Consider the following 15901-nt stretch of genomic DNA (forward strand, 5'->3'; position numbering starts at 1 on the left):
CTAGAAATTAAACACAGAAAGATTCAATTAATTTAATTATCAATTAAAAGCATGTCTAAAAAAAAGTTAGCTTTAAGTTCTATTCTAATTGTATCTCTGCACTTTATGCAGTCTTTATAGATTTATTTTATCTATTAGAAATCTAGTATATCACTAAGTGTGGAAAGGCGAAAGTGCACTTTTCATAGAAATCTATTATGATTTTATTTATAGATTTTAACAAGGTTTTAATGTCAATTATCTGCTCGTTTTACGCCTGTCTAAAAGTATGCCAATTTATGCTCATCTTATGCCTACACTGTAAGAAAAAAAGCTGCAAGAAAATGGTAAATGTCTGGCATCAATGGTTGCCAAATACTTACTGTCAAATGACAGTAAAATCAAATACAATACAGATTACAACCTTTATTTAATGGTTAATATTTGATGAATGGTAATTTACTGTATTTTTATGGCATTTACACTTAAAGTAGAAAAACAAACGTAATCTGTAAAATAATACAGTGAATTTCCAGTGAAAAAACATAATTTTTTTACAGTCTACGTCTATTTGATGTCACTGAATCACGCCGTGAAGCACATTGGGCTGCGATTCTTGTATGAAAGGTGCAATACAAATAAAGTTTATTATAATAATAATAATTATTATTATTATTATTGTTGTTATTATTAAGTTCATTCCTCTTTGCAGTTACCACACACTGAACAGTATTACTCAGACAACGGTGAACTCCGCGGAGCTTGTGTGAGTGACCTCTCTGTGTGTTCCAACAGCTACAGGACGGTGGTCAGACCCTCCTACAAGGTGGTGTACCGCACCATCACCTCTCTGGAGTGGAAATGCTGCCCCGGGTTCAGCGGCGCCGCCTGTGAAGAAGGTACGTCAGGAAGGGGAACGGGTTGTTAAACACAGATAGGCCTTCACACCGGCCGTGCCGGAACCGGTTCCTGAACGTAATCTCGAACCGGGCCGGCGCGTTCACACACGGAATAATTGGTTCGGAACATGACAGAGGCTTTAGTTCGGCCTCTAAGAAAACACTGAGCACCGATTTTTCATGTTCTGAACCAATTATTCCGGTGTGAACGCGCCGGCTGGTGTGAGAGGCCTAAGAGAGGATCCAAGAACTTGAGTAGGGTTAATGGGTAATAACTCTCTCTCACACACACACACACACACACACACACACACACACACACACACACACACACACACACACACACACACACACACACACACACACACACACACACACACAACACACACACACACACACACACACACACACACACACACACACACACACACACACACACACACACACACACACACACACACACGTTATTTATCCAACTGTGTATAAAATGTAAAGTCTCAGGACACGGTGTCCTGGTGCGCTTGAGAACATGAGCAGGTTGATTGATAGCTCAGTGGAGGATCCAGTGGGTTTCCTCTGTGATTGGTTCTGGTCCCCTGGTCGAGCCCCGGAGGAGGAGCCTACATCGCAGCCAAGGAGGGAGAAAACCATGAAGACGAGCCAGTCGCCAGGAATTGCCTTGGCTTCACCCAGTCCTCTCTTCCTCTCTCTCTCTCTCTCTCTCTCTCTCTCTCGCTCTCTCTCTCTCTCTCTCTCTCTCTCTTCTCTCTCTTCCTCTCTCCTCTCTCTCATCTCTCTATCTCTCTACTCTCTGCGTCTCTCTCTCTGTCCTCTCTCATCTCTCTCTCTCTCTCTCTCATTCAATTCAATTCAAAAAGCTTTATTGGCATGACATTTCACAAATGTTGACATTATGACATAAACAGCAAACAACATTATACAATACAACAACAATATCAACAGAATATCTCTCTCTCTCTCTCTCTCTCTCTCTCTCTCTCTCTCTCTCTCTCTCTCTCTCTCTCTCTCTCTCTATCTCTCTCTCTCTTCTTTTCTCTCTCTCACTTTCTCCCCTCTTTCCCCTCATCATTTCCTCTCCTTACTCATTCTTTCTTTCTCTCTCTCTATCTCTCTTCCTCTCTCGCTTTCTCTCTTCCTTTCTCTCTCTCACTTTCTCCCCTCCTTCCCCTCATCCTCATCCTCTCCTCTCTGTTTCCTCTCCTTACTCATTCTTTCTCTTTCTCTCTCTCTCTCCCAAGTTCACTGATCTCAAGTTCCCAAATTGAATTAATCATCATTTTATTTCCCCGGCTATCAACATCTGCACCCTCTCTCTCTCTCTCTCTCTCTCTCTCTCTCTCTACCCCCCCCCTCCCCCCTGCCCCCCCTCTCTCTCTCTTGTGTTTCGTTATCTTGTATCCCACTCCGCTCCGTTTGCTCTCACTCCCCTGTTTGTGCCCTTGTATGAGTAATGTCTTCAGACAGCAGTTATTTCCATTAGGTTAGGTTACCTCTCTGCTTTCCTCCATCAAAACAACAAACCTCACAGCCTCTCTCAGCCTCCTTCACTTCTCCTGAAGCGAAAGTGCGAAAACTTTCCATCATCATCCTCTGGGCCAAGCTGGCTGCGCCCCCCCCCCAACCCCCCCTTTATTAATCACCTCCCTTCTTTTCTCGTACATGTCCAGTTTAATAGCCGCGTAGGACTTGAGCTTGATTATTTTGTGTGTGTTTCAATTTTACGGTCCAGCTGCAAACATGCTGTCATCTGTTTTAAAAAGTGCCACGCTAGCTCTGCTGCTTTCACTATCCTGATCATTTTGGACTTTGGTATAGCTGCCCACCACCACACACACACACACACGCGCGCGCACGCACACACAGACACATACAGACACACACACACACACGCACACACACACACACACACACACACACACACACACACACACACACACACACACACACACACACACACACACACACACACACACACACACACACACGTAATGGCTTCCCCTGGCATTGGCCCCTCGTCCCAGCCGTCTGGGGAGAAGGGTGGAGCGCCTGTGTTTATGCTGGGACCCAGGACTCGACTGGGCGTTACCGTACCGTACGTCTCTGGGCCTTTGTGACACCGAGCACAATAGCTCTTTACTGTGGTTGAAGTTCACTTTTCTGCGTGTTGAAAAGAGGGGTTGGGGGGGGGGGGGGGTGTTTTTCTCCTGCGTACACCCCGCTCCCAGGTAGGGGAACAGCTGCTCTGTCGTCCCGCGCCTCCTGGGGGTCTCTCTCCAGGCTGGGGGGGTAATGCGGGCCTCATTGAAAGAAATTAATCCATACACTTTTCTCTCACCGGCACACCTCACATATCGACGCCCAAGCAGAGAGGTAGTAGGGGCGGTAAACGTGCCAACATTTATTAACCCACCTTTTAATTTGTGAAATATACAGTTTACCCACATTCTGCTGTAGCACCCACAACTGTTCGATGAACATTGTTACTCAGCTGATAGAGTTGTACCATTCCTGCTCACTTGTCACACAGAACTTGTAAGTCACTTTGGATAAAGCGTTCAGCTAAATGACTAATTGTGAATGTAAAATGTACATTTTATTTTACTGTAAATTCTATTGGAATTCCTACTCTTCTGAATATTGAGGAGTATTGGCATTAGTGGGATCCATGACTTGAGTTCATAGTTTATCCACCTCTCATTTGGCCTCTGCATTACTGGACCCAAGACAAATACATAGTAGTATATACCCCCCCTGTGATATTATTAGACACGTGCATTTCAAAGTGTGGGTCAGGACCAGACCCACATGTGGGTCTTGGGAAGATTAAAATCGGTCCTGAAATTATTAAAGTATCTTATGAAGCCAAAGCCAACTCAAGTCCACTGAAAAAAATACTGTAGTCGTTTTGGCTGTCTAAGAGCAAGATAAATGTTGTCCTACAGACAATAATCTGCCCAATCAGATTTGGTTTGTAAGAATATATATTCTGAAAATAGGGGTCCTCTGATAAAAAAAAGTTTTAAAACCACTGTACCCCCCATCCCCCCATCCTCATGTACTACTAAAACTGCCTGAATAGATAGCCAGCTCAGATATACAGTCACACAAAGCAGATAAGCACACACACACACACACACACACACACACACACACACACACGCACACGCACACGCACACATACACATACACATACACACACACATGCACATACCCCACACACCCACGCACACATACACATACACATACACACACACATGCACATACCCACACACACACACACACACACACACATACTCACACAGTCAAACGGGGTAGAATTATCCAATTAAGTTGTTGTACCCGGAGGAGATTCCCCCTGGTTGCCATGGCAGCAGGGATGCTGGGATTAGCCACTTATCTGAGTGGCGTTCCGGGTGGCTCAGATCACAGGCAGCGCTGAGTGGAAGTGACAGCTTCTATTCACAGGGCCCTACTCTCCCGCACCATGGACGCTATCCAGGGCTTTGTTCTGCCCCCCGTCCACCCCCCGACACCCCCCCCCCCCCCCCCCCCCGCCGCCACGTGAGTGGAGGCCTTCTGCCAACGTAGAACCTGATACCCCACCACAGCTCTCTGCCCCATTCCCCGCTTTAAGCCTTTTCATTGCCACACCGCAGAAGGTTAATCCTTTACTATCACACTAACCATCTGTGTGGTGTGATAGTAAAGGGTTAACCTTCTGTAGTGTGGTAGTGAAAGGGTTAACCCTTTATCGCGTGGCAGTGAAAGGGTTAACCTTCTGTGTCGTCGCAGTGAAAGGGTTAACTGTCTGTAGTGTGATAGTAAAGGGTTAACCTTCTGTAGTGTGGTAGTGAATGGGTTAACCTTCTGTGCTGTCGCAGTGAAAGGGTTAACTGTCTATAGTGTGATAGTAAAGGGTTAACCTTCTGTGTAGTGTGGTAGTGAAAGGGTTAACCCTTTGTCACATGGCAGTGAAAGGGTTAACCGTGTGGTAGTGCGGCAGTGAAAGGGTTAAGGAGGAATAGAAATCCCTGAGGCTGGAGACGGGGACCAGAGCTTAGAGCTGCTGCCATAGTGCCGTTGAGGAGAGGTAAAGCTGCACTCCGCAGTTCACAGGGTGCAAGTATCTGGAGGTCTTTATCTTTCTCCTTTCTCACTGCAGTCTCCCAGGGCAGCCTTGAAGGGGAATTACAGTATGCCACTTTTAATTTAAATTTTTTTTTTTAATTAAGTTTTTGGTAGATTTGTATTTGTTTGTACTACCGGGCAGTCCGGTAGATGGAGAGAGAGAGGAAGAACGGGAGACAGAGCGGGGGGAAGACATTCGGCAAAGGACGCCGGGTCCGGGAATCGAACCCGGGTCTGCCGCTTCGCAGCACGTTACATGGGTCGCCACTTGGGTGCCCAGTATGCCACTTTTTTAATGTGGATGTCCAATTAGTATAGTGTTGATGGTAAATGTAGTCCAGTGAAGCCATAAATTCCTCAGTGCGTGCTATATATATTCTTTTTAATAATTTTTTTGCATTTTTACAGCTTTATTGGCCACGCAGGACCGACAGAGGAGAGGGCGAACGGGAGGAGAGGTGGGGAGGACATGCGACAAATAACGACGGGAGCTGGGATCGAACCCGGGTCGGCCGCGTAGGTGCCACGAGGGCGCCCCAGTGCGTGCTATATTGACAGAGAAATCGGAGTTTGTGCCGGAAGTGCCTAACATTTACCAGGATGCATTGTGCATAAAATCTTTCATAATGATTTGTTTTATGGTCAAATGTAATGCCAATGACTTAGTGCCATTATATATTTTATATTGATCCCAATACGTTTTCTATGGGTGCCAACTGTATACAAAACCCCCATCAACATGGTCAAATTAGCATAATAGCATCGAGCTCCTATGGTACTTGTATAATGATTCCATAGCTTTACATCCGCTTGTATCACACATTTCAGAGTTAAATGGTGAGGTTAACACTTTCACTACCACACGACAAAGGGTTAACAAGTTCAAGTTTCAAGTTTCTTTATTAGTTGTCATACAGAAGTACAGAATACTTTTATACAAAATGCTTCTTTCTATTACGCTCCAGAGACTGTGCTAGACAAAAATAGATAAGTATAAAATAAAATAAGTATAGCAAGTAAAAATAGAAGTCACGTACGTGGACACAAGTGTTCAGTATGTACATATGTACAATGTTCAATGCAGAGTAGAAGTAACTGAGTTACCATACAATATACTAATATACAATATACTATATAGTGCAAAGCAGAAATGGGATGAGGTACAATTTACAGTAAGGTGTAATGAGGTATGGGTTGTAGTGCAAATTCTTTACCAATAAATATAAAGTGTGTTTAGGTGCTCTAAAGTGTGTAAAGTGGGTGCTGCAGTGAGTTGTTTGTTTAAAGTGAGTGTGTGCGTGTGGATGTGTGTGCTGTGAGTGCATTTGATGGTTGTTACATAGTGTTATTGTTCGTTGAGCATCCTGATGGCCTGGGGATAGAAGCTTCTTCTGAGTCTTTCTGTGCTTGCCATGAGACTCCGGTATCGCTTGCCTGACCGCAGCAGTTCAAAGAGGCAGTTGTTTGGGTGGCTGGAGTCTTTGATAATTCTCTTAGCCTTACCCATGCACCGCTTGTTGTAAATGTTCTGGAGAGTGGGAAGCCCCCCTCCAATTGTGCGTTCGGCTGAACGTGCCACTCTCTGTAGTCTGCTACGGTCTTGTGCGGTGCTATTCCCAAACCAGGAGGTGATATTGCCAGTCAGGATGCTCTCTATTGTGCATGAGTAGAAGTTCTTAAGGATCTTCTGACTGACTTGGAACATCCTTAGGCGCCTGAGGAAGTAGAGGCGTTGCCGTGCCTTCTTCACAACACTGTCAATGTGTGTGGTCCATGTCAAGTCCTCGGATATGTGGACTCCGAGGTACTTGAAACAAGCACCCAGAAGTCATCTTGAAGCAGCGAGCACAGCTCCCATTGTGATTAACGTTCCATCAGGACGTTTGACCTCGCTAGCGTCAGGTAACCAAAATGCTCAGTCAGTCATCTTTGGCGGCGCGGCGGTGTAGTGGTTAACACTGTCGCCTCACAGCAAGAAGGTCCTGGGTTCGATTCCCGCTTGGGGACCGGGTTGCCTGGTTGCCAGTTACCCAAGTGGGGGTATCTCCTTGGCCTTTCTGTGTGGATTTTGGATGTTCTCCCCCCATGCTCACAAGGGTTTCCCCTCTGGAAAAAGAGATAAACCCAATGGAAAAACATGCAGAACAGATCGCTAACGCTGTCGCGTCCCCGACGAAGGTGGACATGAGCATGTGGATTGGTCCCCCGCAACCCATGTCTGATCCCAGCTGCCCTTAGGGGGAAGGACGACTCTCTGCCCTGCTGGTCTCGGCCCTGCTGGTCTCTCTGCCCTGCTGGTCCCTGCTGGTCTCTCTGCCCTGCTGGTCTCTCTGCCCTGCTGGTCTCTCTGCCCTGCTGGTCTCTGCCCTGCTGGTCTCTCTGCCCTGCTGGTCCCTGCTGGTCTCTGCCCTGCTGGTCTTGGCCCTGCTGGTCTCTCTGCCCTGCTGGTCTCTCTGCCCTGCTGGTCTCTGCCCTGCTGGTCTTTCAGCCCTGCTGGTCTCTCTGCCCTGCTGGTCTCTGCCCTGCTGGTCTTTCAGCCCTGCTGGTCTCTCTGCCCTGCTGGTCTTTCAGCCCTGCTGGTCTCTCTGCCCTGCTGGTCTTTGCCCTGCTGGTCTCTCAGCCCTGCTGGTCTCTGCCCTGCTGGTCTCTCAGCCCTGCTGGTCTCTGCCCTGCTGGTCTCTCAGCCCTGCTGGTCTCTGCCCTGCTGGTCTCTCTGCCCTGCTGGTCCCTGCTGGTCTCTGCCCTGCTGGTCTTGGCCCTGCTGGTCTCTCTGCCCTGCTGGTCTCTCTGCCCTGCTGGTCTCTGCCCTGCTGGTCTTTCAGCCCTGCTGGTCTCTCTGCCCTGCTGGTCTTTGCCCTGCTGGTCTCTCAGCCCTGCTGGTCTCTCTGCCCTGCTGGTCTCTGCCCTGCTGGTCTCTCTGCCCTGCTGGTCTCTGCCCTGCTGGTCTCTCTGCCCTGCTGGTCTCTGCCATGCTGGTCTTTCAGCCCTGCTGGTCTCTCTGCCCTGCTGGTCTCTCTGCCCTGCTGGTCTCTGCCCTGCTGGTCCCTGCTGGTCTCTGCCCTGCTGGTCTCTCTGCCCTGCTGGTCTTTGCCCTGCTGGTCTCTCTGCCCTGCTGGTCTCTCTGCCCTGCTGGTCTCTCTGCCCTGCTGGTCCCTGCTGGTCTCTCTGCCCTGCTGGTCTCTCTGCCCTGCTGGTCTCTGCCCTGCTGGTCTCTCTGCCCTGCTGGTCTCTGCCCTGCTGGTCTCTCGGCCCTGCTGGTCTCTCTGCCCTGCTGGTCTCTCTGCCCTGCTGGTATCTGCCCTGCTGGTCTCTCTGCCCTGCTGGTCTCTGCCCTGCTGGTCTCTCTGCCCTGCTGGTCTCTGCCCTGCTGGTCCCTGCTGGTCTCTGCCCTGCTGGTCTCTCTGCCCTGCTGGTCCCTGCTGGTCTCTCTGCCCTGCTGGTCTCTGCCCTGCTGGTCTCTCTGCCCTGCTGGTCTCTCTGCCCTGCTGGTCCCTGCTGGTCTCTGCCCTGCTGGTCTTGGCCCTGCTGGTCTCTCTGCCCTGCTGGTCTCTCTGCCCTGCTGGTCTCTGCCATGCTGGTCTTTCAGCCCTGCTGGTCTTTGCCCTGCTGGTCTCTCTGCCCTGCTGGTCTCTCTGCCCTGCTGGTCTCTGCCCTGCTGGTCTATCTGCCCTGCTGGTCTCTGCCCTGCTGGTCTCTCTGCCCTGCTGGTCTCTGCCATGCTGGTCTCTCTGCCCTGCTGGTCTCTGCCATGCTGGTCTCTGCCCTGCTGGTCCCTGCTGGTCTCTGCCCTGCTGGTCTCTCTGCCCTGCTGGTCTCTGCCATGCTGGTCTCTCTGCCATGCTGGTCTCTCTGCCCTGCTGGTCTCTGCCCTGCTGGTCCCTGCTGGTCTCTGCCCTGCTGGTCTCTCTGCCCTGCTGGTCTTTGCCCTGCTGGTCTCTCTGCCCTGCTGGTCTCTGCCCTGCTGGTCTCTGCCCTGCTGGTCTCTCTGCCCTGCTGGTCTCTCTGCCCTGCTGGTCTCTGCCCTGCTGGTCTCTGCCCTGCTGGTCTCTCTGCCCTGCTGGTCTCTGCCCTGCTGGTCTCTCGGCCCTGCTGGTCTCTCTGCCCCGCTGGTCTCTCTGCCCTGCTGGTATCTGCCCTGCTGGTCTCTCTGCCCTGCTGGTCTCTGCCCTGCTGGTCTCTCTGCCCTGCTGGTCTCTCTGCCCTGCTGGTCTCTGCCCTGCTGGTCCCTGCTGGTCTCTGCCCTGCTGGTCTCTCTGCCCTGCTGGTCCCTGCTGGTCTCTCTGCCCTGCTGGTCTCTCTGCCCTGCTGGTCTCTCTGCCCTGCTGGTCTCTCTGCCCTGCTGGTCCCTGCTGGTCTCTCTGCCCTGCTGGTCTCTCTGCCCTGCTGGTCTCTGCCCTGCTGGTCTCTCTGCCCTGCTGGTCTCTCTGCCCTGCTGGTCTCTGCCCTGCTGGTCTTGGTTTCCTTTTCCAGTTTATCGTATCAAACACACCTCTGTCCAAGTAAGGAGTAATGCATAGTAACGCAGGCTCTCTCTCTCTCTCTCTCTCTCTCTCTCTCTCTCTCTCTCTCTCTCTCTCTCTCTCTGTCTTGGCCGCCGCATGTCTTTGTCCATATGCTCTCTGGCTGAATATGAGAGTCGGCCAAAACACTGTCAAATGTATCCTCGTCCATGAAATCCTCTGCACTCGTATTTTGGGACGCCATTTTCTGAGCTAGTTCACAACACAGGCGAAGAGAACAACTTTTGTTTTTTGATTCCGATTCCGATTCAAACAACTTTATTGATCCCACGTGGGGCCATTCATCTGTAGCTTTGCACGAGTAACAAAACATTTTAACGACGGCAACAACAACATTCCATGATATGCACAGTCCAGTAAAACAGACAGCTAGGTCTATAGGCTACTTAAAGTGATTACTGTCTGAATTTAGTAGTATGATAGCCGAGGGGATAAAATATTTAGGCCCAGTCCACACGATCACGGGTATTTTTGACACAGTTATTTTTTTTATTATTCAAAAAGATTCAACTCTGTCCACACGACTGGTTTAAACCTCCCACCGAGTGACGTCATATACATGTAGTACAATGCCAAAGCAGTAGGTGGCGATGTAGTTCAAACATGAAGGCCATTTCAACCAACCAGAAGGGTTTAGGGTTAATACCGGAAACTGACCTGAAGCCTGGAACATAAACATCCCTCTTTGCTCACAGCCAAACAATTCTACAGTTTGCAGCTAGAACAACGTGCAATAAACAAAAAAGGATACATTCACTGTGTGTTCTGCCTCATTTGTTGATGAAACAACCAACATCGACACAATTTACCACCAAGAGCGGAGTTTAGTCTCACAAAAAGATCTGCGATTTTGTTAGCTTACATGCTAACGTAATAATGTGGTAACGTTAACGCTAGTAGAATGAATGGATGCAAACGTTATTTAACACATTGCAGAATGGGTACAATACAATACGGCTCAATACAAACAATTGTTAAGGGGATGTTGTCTGGACTGGGTTCCTTATAACAATAACTTGACAACTGCCTCTTTGAACTGCTGCGGTCAGGCAAGCGATATCGGAGTCTCAAGGCGAGCACAGAAAGACTCAGAAGAAGCTTCTATCCCCAGGCCATCAGGCTGCTCAACGAACAAAATAAACACTATGCAACAACCATCAAATGCACACAGCACACACATCCACACGCACACACTCACTTTAAACAAACAACACACTGCAGCACCCACTCTCCACACTTTAGATCACCTAAACACACTTTATATTTATTGGTAAAGGATTTGCACTACAACTCGTACACCTTACTGTAAATTGTACCTAAATTGTACCTCATCCCATTTCTGCTTTGCACTATATAGTATTGTATATTAGTATATTGCATAGTATATTGTATGGTAACTCAGTTACTTCTAGTCTGCATCGAACATTGTACATATGTCTATACTGAACACTGAGACCTCTATTTTTACTTCTTTTTACATGCTACTTTATTTTATTTCATACTTATCTTGTCTAGCACAGTCTCTGGAGCGTAACAGTAAGAAGCATTTTGTATAAAAGTATTCTGTACTTCTGTATGACAACTATTAAAGAAACTTGAAACTTGAAACTTGAACATGTGAGCTTTCAGTTTAGCCGCAGCTACAGGTTTACTCTGGTCAGGTCAGGAATGCGACAACAGACATCATCAGTCGATCACAACACTCTTCAACACAGACTATACGTTTCGAACAAAAGTTTGTTACAATCATTTTCATATAACGCTACTTGGGACAGCTCTGCTGTAAACACTGGAAATAACCTCAGTTTCTATGCCCACACGCAACCACTGCAACCGGGGATGCGCGCAAAACTTTACCCTGGTTTTCAAAGACCGGTTGCAGTGTAGCAAAACCCCGGTTGTGTGTGGGCGAACAGTGCAACTGCGCACATACAATCACGGTTACATTAAACCCAGCGTTCGTGTAGACAGCCCCTTAGAGTAACGGTTGGTCTTAGTCAAAGGAACCTCATAACGGCCGCCAGAAGGTAACAGTGAAAACCGCTGAGACAGAGCATGGAGAGGTTGGTTACTGATGCTCATCGCCTTCTTGACCACCTGGTTCGTCCAGAGAGAACATGGTGAGCGGCATCTAGACCAACGCCTGCTTAGCTGCTAGAAATCCAAGCGGTAGTTCTTCCGGAACCAAGCGCATCATCTCTATGCGTCATCTGTACATGTCGAAGACGCCGTGCCCCAGAGACATCAGAGAGAACATCGGCAACAATGGCGGGCGTTTTCTTTCACACCGTATCCCTAATTCTGATCGACAGAGATGAGGTTGAAAATCGGCAAAGTGGTTCTTAAAGGTTTGCCCCGATTTTGAAGCATTGAAATATCTACATAATACCAATCAAGAGTAAATTAAGCTACTCTGTGAAAATGATCTTACAGCGCTTTGCCCCATGACAGCGCCTTCTGGTGCATCTAAAAAAGGCAGCTTGTAGCTTGTAGAGCTCTTCCCCAGTGGGATGCAGAGAACTGCCTTTGTGTTACTTGTGGGTCTGTTTTCCAGTTAGAAAATCACCAGTTAACAACAGTGACGGAAACAGAATATCTAAACGGACTTCCACCGGATCTGGCACTTCTTCAAAACGTAAACAACGTGCATCTTCAAAGCCCTCTGTCTCTCTCTCTCTCTCTCTCTCTCTCTCTCTCTCTCTCTCTCTCTCTCTCTCTCTCTCTCTCTCTCTCACTTGCGGTGTTGGGTGCGTGCCCTCACTCCCACCATCTCCTCTACTCGTCTGCTCCTCTCAGACTGTGGAAAATGTGCATATGATCCACTGATTTTCTCAGCCTCCCCTATACCTCTACTACCTCCCCTGTTCCATCCCCACCTCCCCACCCCTAAACCCCCTGGCCATGTCTGAGTCCCAGGGCTGGTCTGCATTACAGCAGGCCTCCCCTCAACACTGGCCAGACCAGCTGCACTCCGGGACTGAGGCAGGGGCCGAGATCCATGACTAAGAGAAACTGAATTATAGCAATCACTATCGATTAGATCTCTGATGACGGAGAAGAATAGGGAAATACATATGTTTCGTCATCTGGGGCTCTGGCCATTTTTGGGGGTATATTTTGTCTCCCACTCACTTATAGGTTTCTCCTGAGCAGTTCAGCCATTGCGTAGTGTGATGTGTGCCTGGTGCCAGTTTATGGCAGCCATTGAGTCTGCGTAGCCCAAGGTTGGGTGCTACACAGTGGTGGTGAAGGAGGCAATTTCTACCCTACACTGTGGGGAGCGATTTGAGTCTGAGAAAAGCGCTATATAAAGTTTAATGGATTATTATTATTTATTATTATTAGTTTGTTCATCTTTTGCGGTCTGGCTCCATGCTAAATGTACTATTAGCTGATCTACTATTAGCAGACTGCTTGATGCAAATCAAGGGGTTCTGTCTGGAGAGGAAATAACCACTTCGGTCTATGTGTTGTTCCCAGAACCCCCAGTGACCCCAGTGACCTGGGCAGCAGGGAGCACAACTCTGGGACGAATGAGAGGACGTGATTGGGAGGGATCAGGGCCCATCCGGCACCTGAGACCCCGTCGTCCAATCGGATGAGTCCGTGGGATCTCTGGCCCTTTTGACTCTGTCGTGGCTAGCCAAAGGCTCCAAAAGCAAAACATTACATCATGCCCAGGACGATAGCAGACAAGCCTCCTCAGTCAGCGTCAAAGTGGAGTAAGATAACACTGCATCAGACAGGCACCATTCACATTTTGCTGTCTTTCTCTCAGCCCTCCACCACCACCACCACTGCCCTCCACCCCTAGTCTCAAGACTTGGCTGAAATTCCGGACCCATGGTGTAATTACAGGGTCCTAATTGTTTTCTATGAGGTTTGGGAGATATTGTCTTACTCCTGGGCCTGGAACACAATGGCCTTTATCTCTGATTGAGCCTGAGAAAAAAAAATAGTCTAAGTATTTGCAGATGGAGGCACTTTCATAGCCTGCCAGAAACAGGGATTTAATGTATGCCTGGATGGCTTTGGCATTCCAAGTAACTAAACTCTTGTTTTCAGAGGGGATATCCCAACTCGCAGTGCATCAAACAGAAATATCAAAATTATATCTCATTTAGAGGCAATTTGGTTATATGAGAATATCAAATGTACATTATTACATTAGCTGTCAAATACAGTATCTCATGCAGATGTCATTATACCGAAGGGAGATCACAGACTTGGCAGTTGGTCGTGGGGATCTGTGATATTGTGTTGTGTTATCTTCTACCTCAAGGTGTCTCTTGGACCGTTGCCCTTCGTCTCCCTCTGTTTCTTATTCAGGTGACGTCTTGCCTAAAGCGCTAAAGACGACACCACGAGAGACAACGGGTTGATAACACCGACTTGACTTGATTTATTCCCGCCGAGCGCTTTTAAAACGGAACGCGGCCACAGCTTATCGCACGGGAGGGGAGCCACGGCGCGCGGAGGAGACACATGGGAGGAGGAGGTATAGACTCGAATTAGCACGGCTTGTCAAGGCACTGCCAGAGGGGGTGGGGGGTGGGTGGGAGGGCTAGGCGGTGGCGGTGGGTCCCGTCAAAACCACTGCCAAGCGGAGGCTGCGGTTTTTGGGGGGCTTGCAATTACGGCGTGGCTGGATGCAGAGGTGTGAGAGAGAGTGTCTGTAATAAGCCGCAGAAATGTTCAGCGCGGCTTATCAGAGGCCTACACCCTAAATCCTTCGCTTTATACATCAGTGGGCTGCAGCTTGCCATTAGCAAGAGAGGACTGGGAGTGCGTAGGTGCCGGTGTGTGTGTGTGTGTGTGTCTGCCTGAGTATGTGTGTGGGGGGGGAGAGAGCAAGGTGTTGAGGATTTGAACAGTGATGGATGCAGCTGTTCAGCGTGATTAGCCGCTTTAATGGCTGCAGGTTTTTAGTATCTGTAAGTGGAAGGAGCTACAGTGTGAGGTCACAGGGGGGAGGGGAAGGGGGGGGGGGTGGCTGTACAGGACCAGGTGACCCTCCCTCCCACTCTCCCCAGACCACACAAAGAAGCTGTCAGAAATATTATGCTGACCTGACATAGAGCTGCCATTTTATACACAGCTGTCACTGAAGTGGCCCTACTATATTCTTTCAATCACATTCCTGGGTTATAAATCTCTCTCTCTCTCTCTCTCTCTCTCTCTCCCTCTCTCTCTCTCTCTCTCTCTCTCTCTCTCTCTCTCTCTCTCTCTCTCTCTCTCCTCTCCCTCTCTCTCTCTCTCTCCCTCTTCAAACACACCCGTACACAGGTCAGGCATGCAATGTCAAATTCATCCGCACTTACGAACACTCACTTGTCACTCACTCTCTACCACATGCAGGTTGCATGTACACTATAACCATAAATCCACAAGGATGTCAGAATGCTATATACCTACAGTCGTGAGACCGGCGCACGCCCCCTCGTGCTGCTGCAACCTGCAGACAGGCCTGTGCAAGGCCCAGATTCATGACTGTGTAAATGGCCAGCGACAGCGGCACAAGTGCAGAGCTCAAATTGGAAGCAGCTGACGTTAGGCGGAGGAGGAGCAGGGGCCCCAGATGAGATTAGGGAGCCGGGAGCCTCGACCCTCCTCGACCCAGAAGCTCCACTCTGGGTTTTGTCACAACAGCCATTAATTAACATACAACAGCGTTCAAATTATTAGTGTGTCCAAAGCCACAATTAACTACAGTGGAGAAAATATTTTCTTTCCCTTTCCGTCTGTGGTTTCTGCACTGAGGGTTGGTTTTAAACAAAGAAACCTCTAAATATCACGGTACACACCGGGAGCCAAATAAATAAATAATGGTCTGTGCTGTATCAAAAGTATGTCTACATCACTTTCCAAACTAAAAGAAAAAAAATACTTGGTTTGAGAAAATGTGTGTCATTACGCAGATTATACACAATGCTATGCATACTTTGTAGTCGGTGATGTATTGGCTAAGGGATAATGAGGATAATGAGGATTATGATTATATGGCAAGGTCAAATACAGAGGAGAGGCGCAGTGTACAAAAACAGAGTCTTTGAGGACAGTATGCACTTGGGAATGTCTGTGTGTGTGGGGGGGGGGGGGGGGGGGGTGAATCTGCGCAATATCTCACAAACTATAGGGCCGATCAGCCTGTGCTTTGGCGTAGAAAGTTACAGAGGCACAAGGATGAGCGGGTGGGTGCCCACCCTAATGAAAACCACAAACTGCATGAAAGCACTTGTGAATCACACACATCCGAAAAGGCCACAGCAGACGACGTGTGTACAGGCCAACTATAGCATGGACACTGACTGGACAAATAGTATGTGTTCCAATGAGCACCCATTCTAGTTTAGA

General features: G+C 48.7%; 1 protein-coding gene across 1 annotated transcript in view; it reads left to right on the plus strand.

The window, feature by feature from the left end:
• The window catches only part of emid1 (EMI domain containing 1), a gene marked incomplete at its 5' end in the record, with an annotated part of 178656 nt that overhangs the window by 57161 nt on the left and 105594 nt on the right, over positions 1 to 15901 (plus strand). Inside the window, one exon of the mRNA XM_084323082.1 lies at positions 775 to 878. Coding sequence (XP_084179208.1) covers positions 775 to 878 — 104 coding nt within the window. The remainder of the gene's footprint in view (positions 1 to 774; positions 879 to 15901) is intronic.

Source organism: Notolepis coatsorum (assembly GCF_963971535.1).
Source record: "Notolepis coatsorum genome assembly, chromosome: 10".
In the NCBI taxonomy this organism is placed as follows: Eukaryota; Metazoa; Chordata; class Actinopteri; order Aulopiformes; family Paralepididae; genus Notolepis; species Notolepis coatsorum.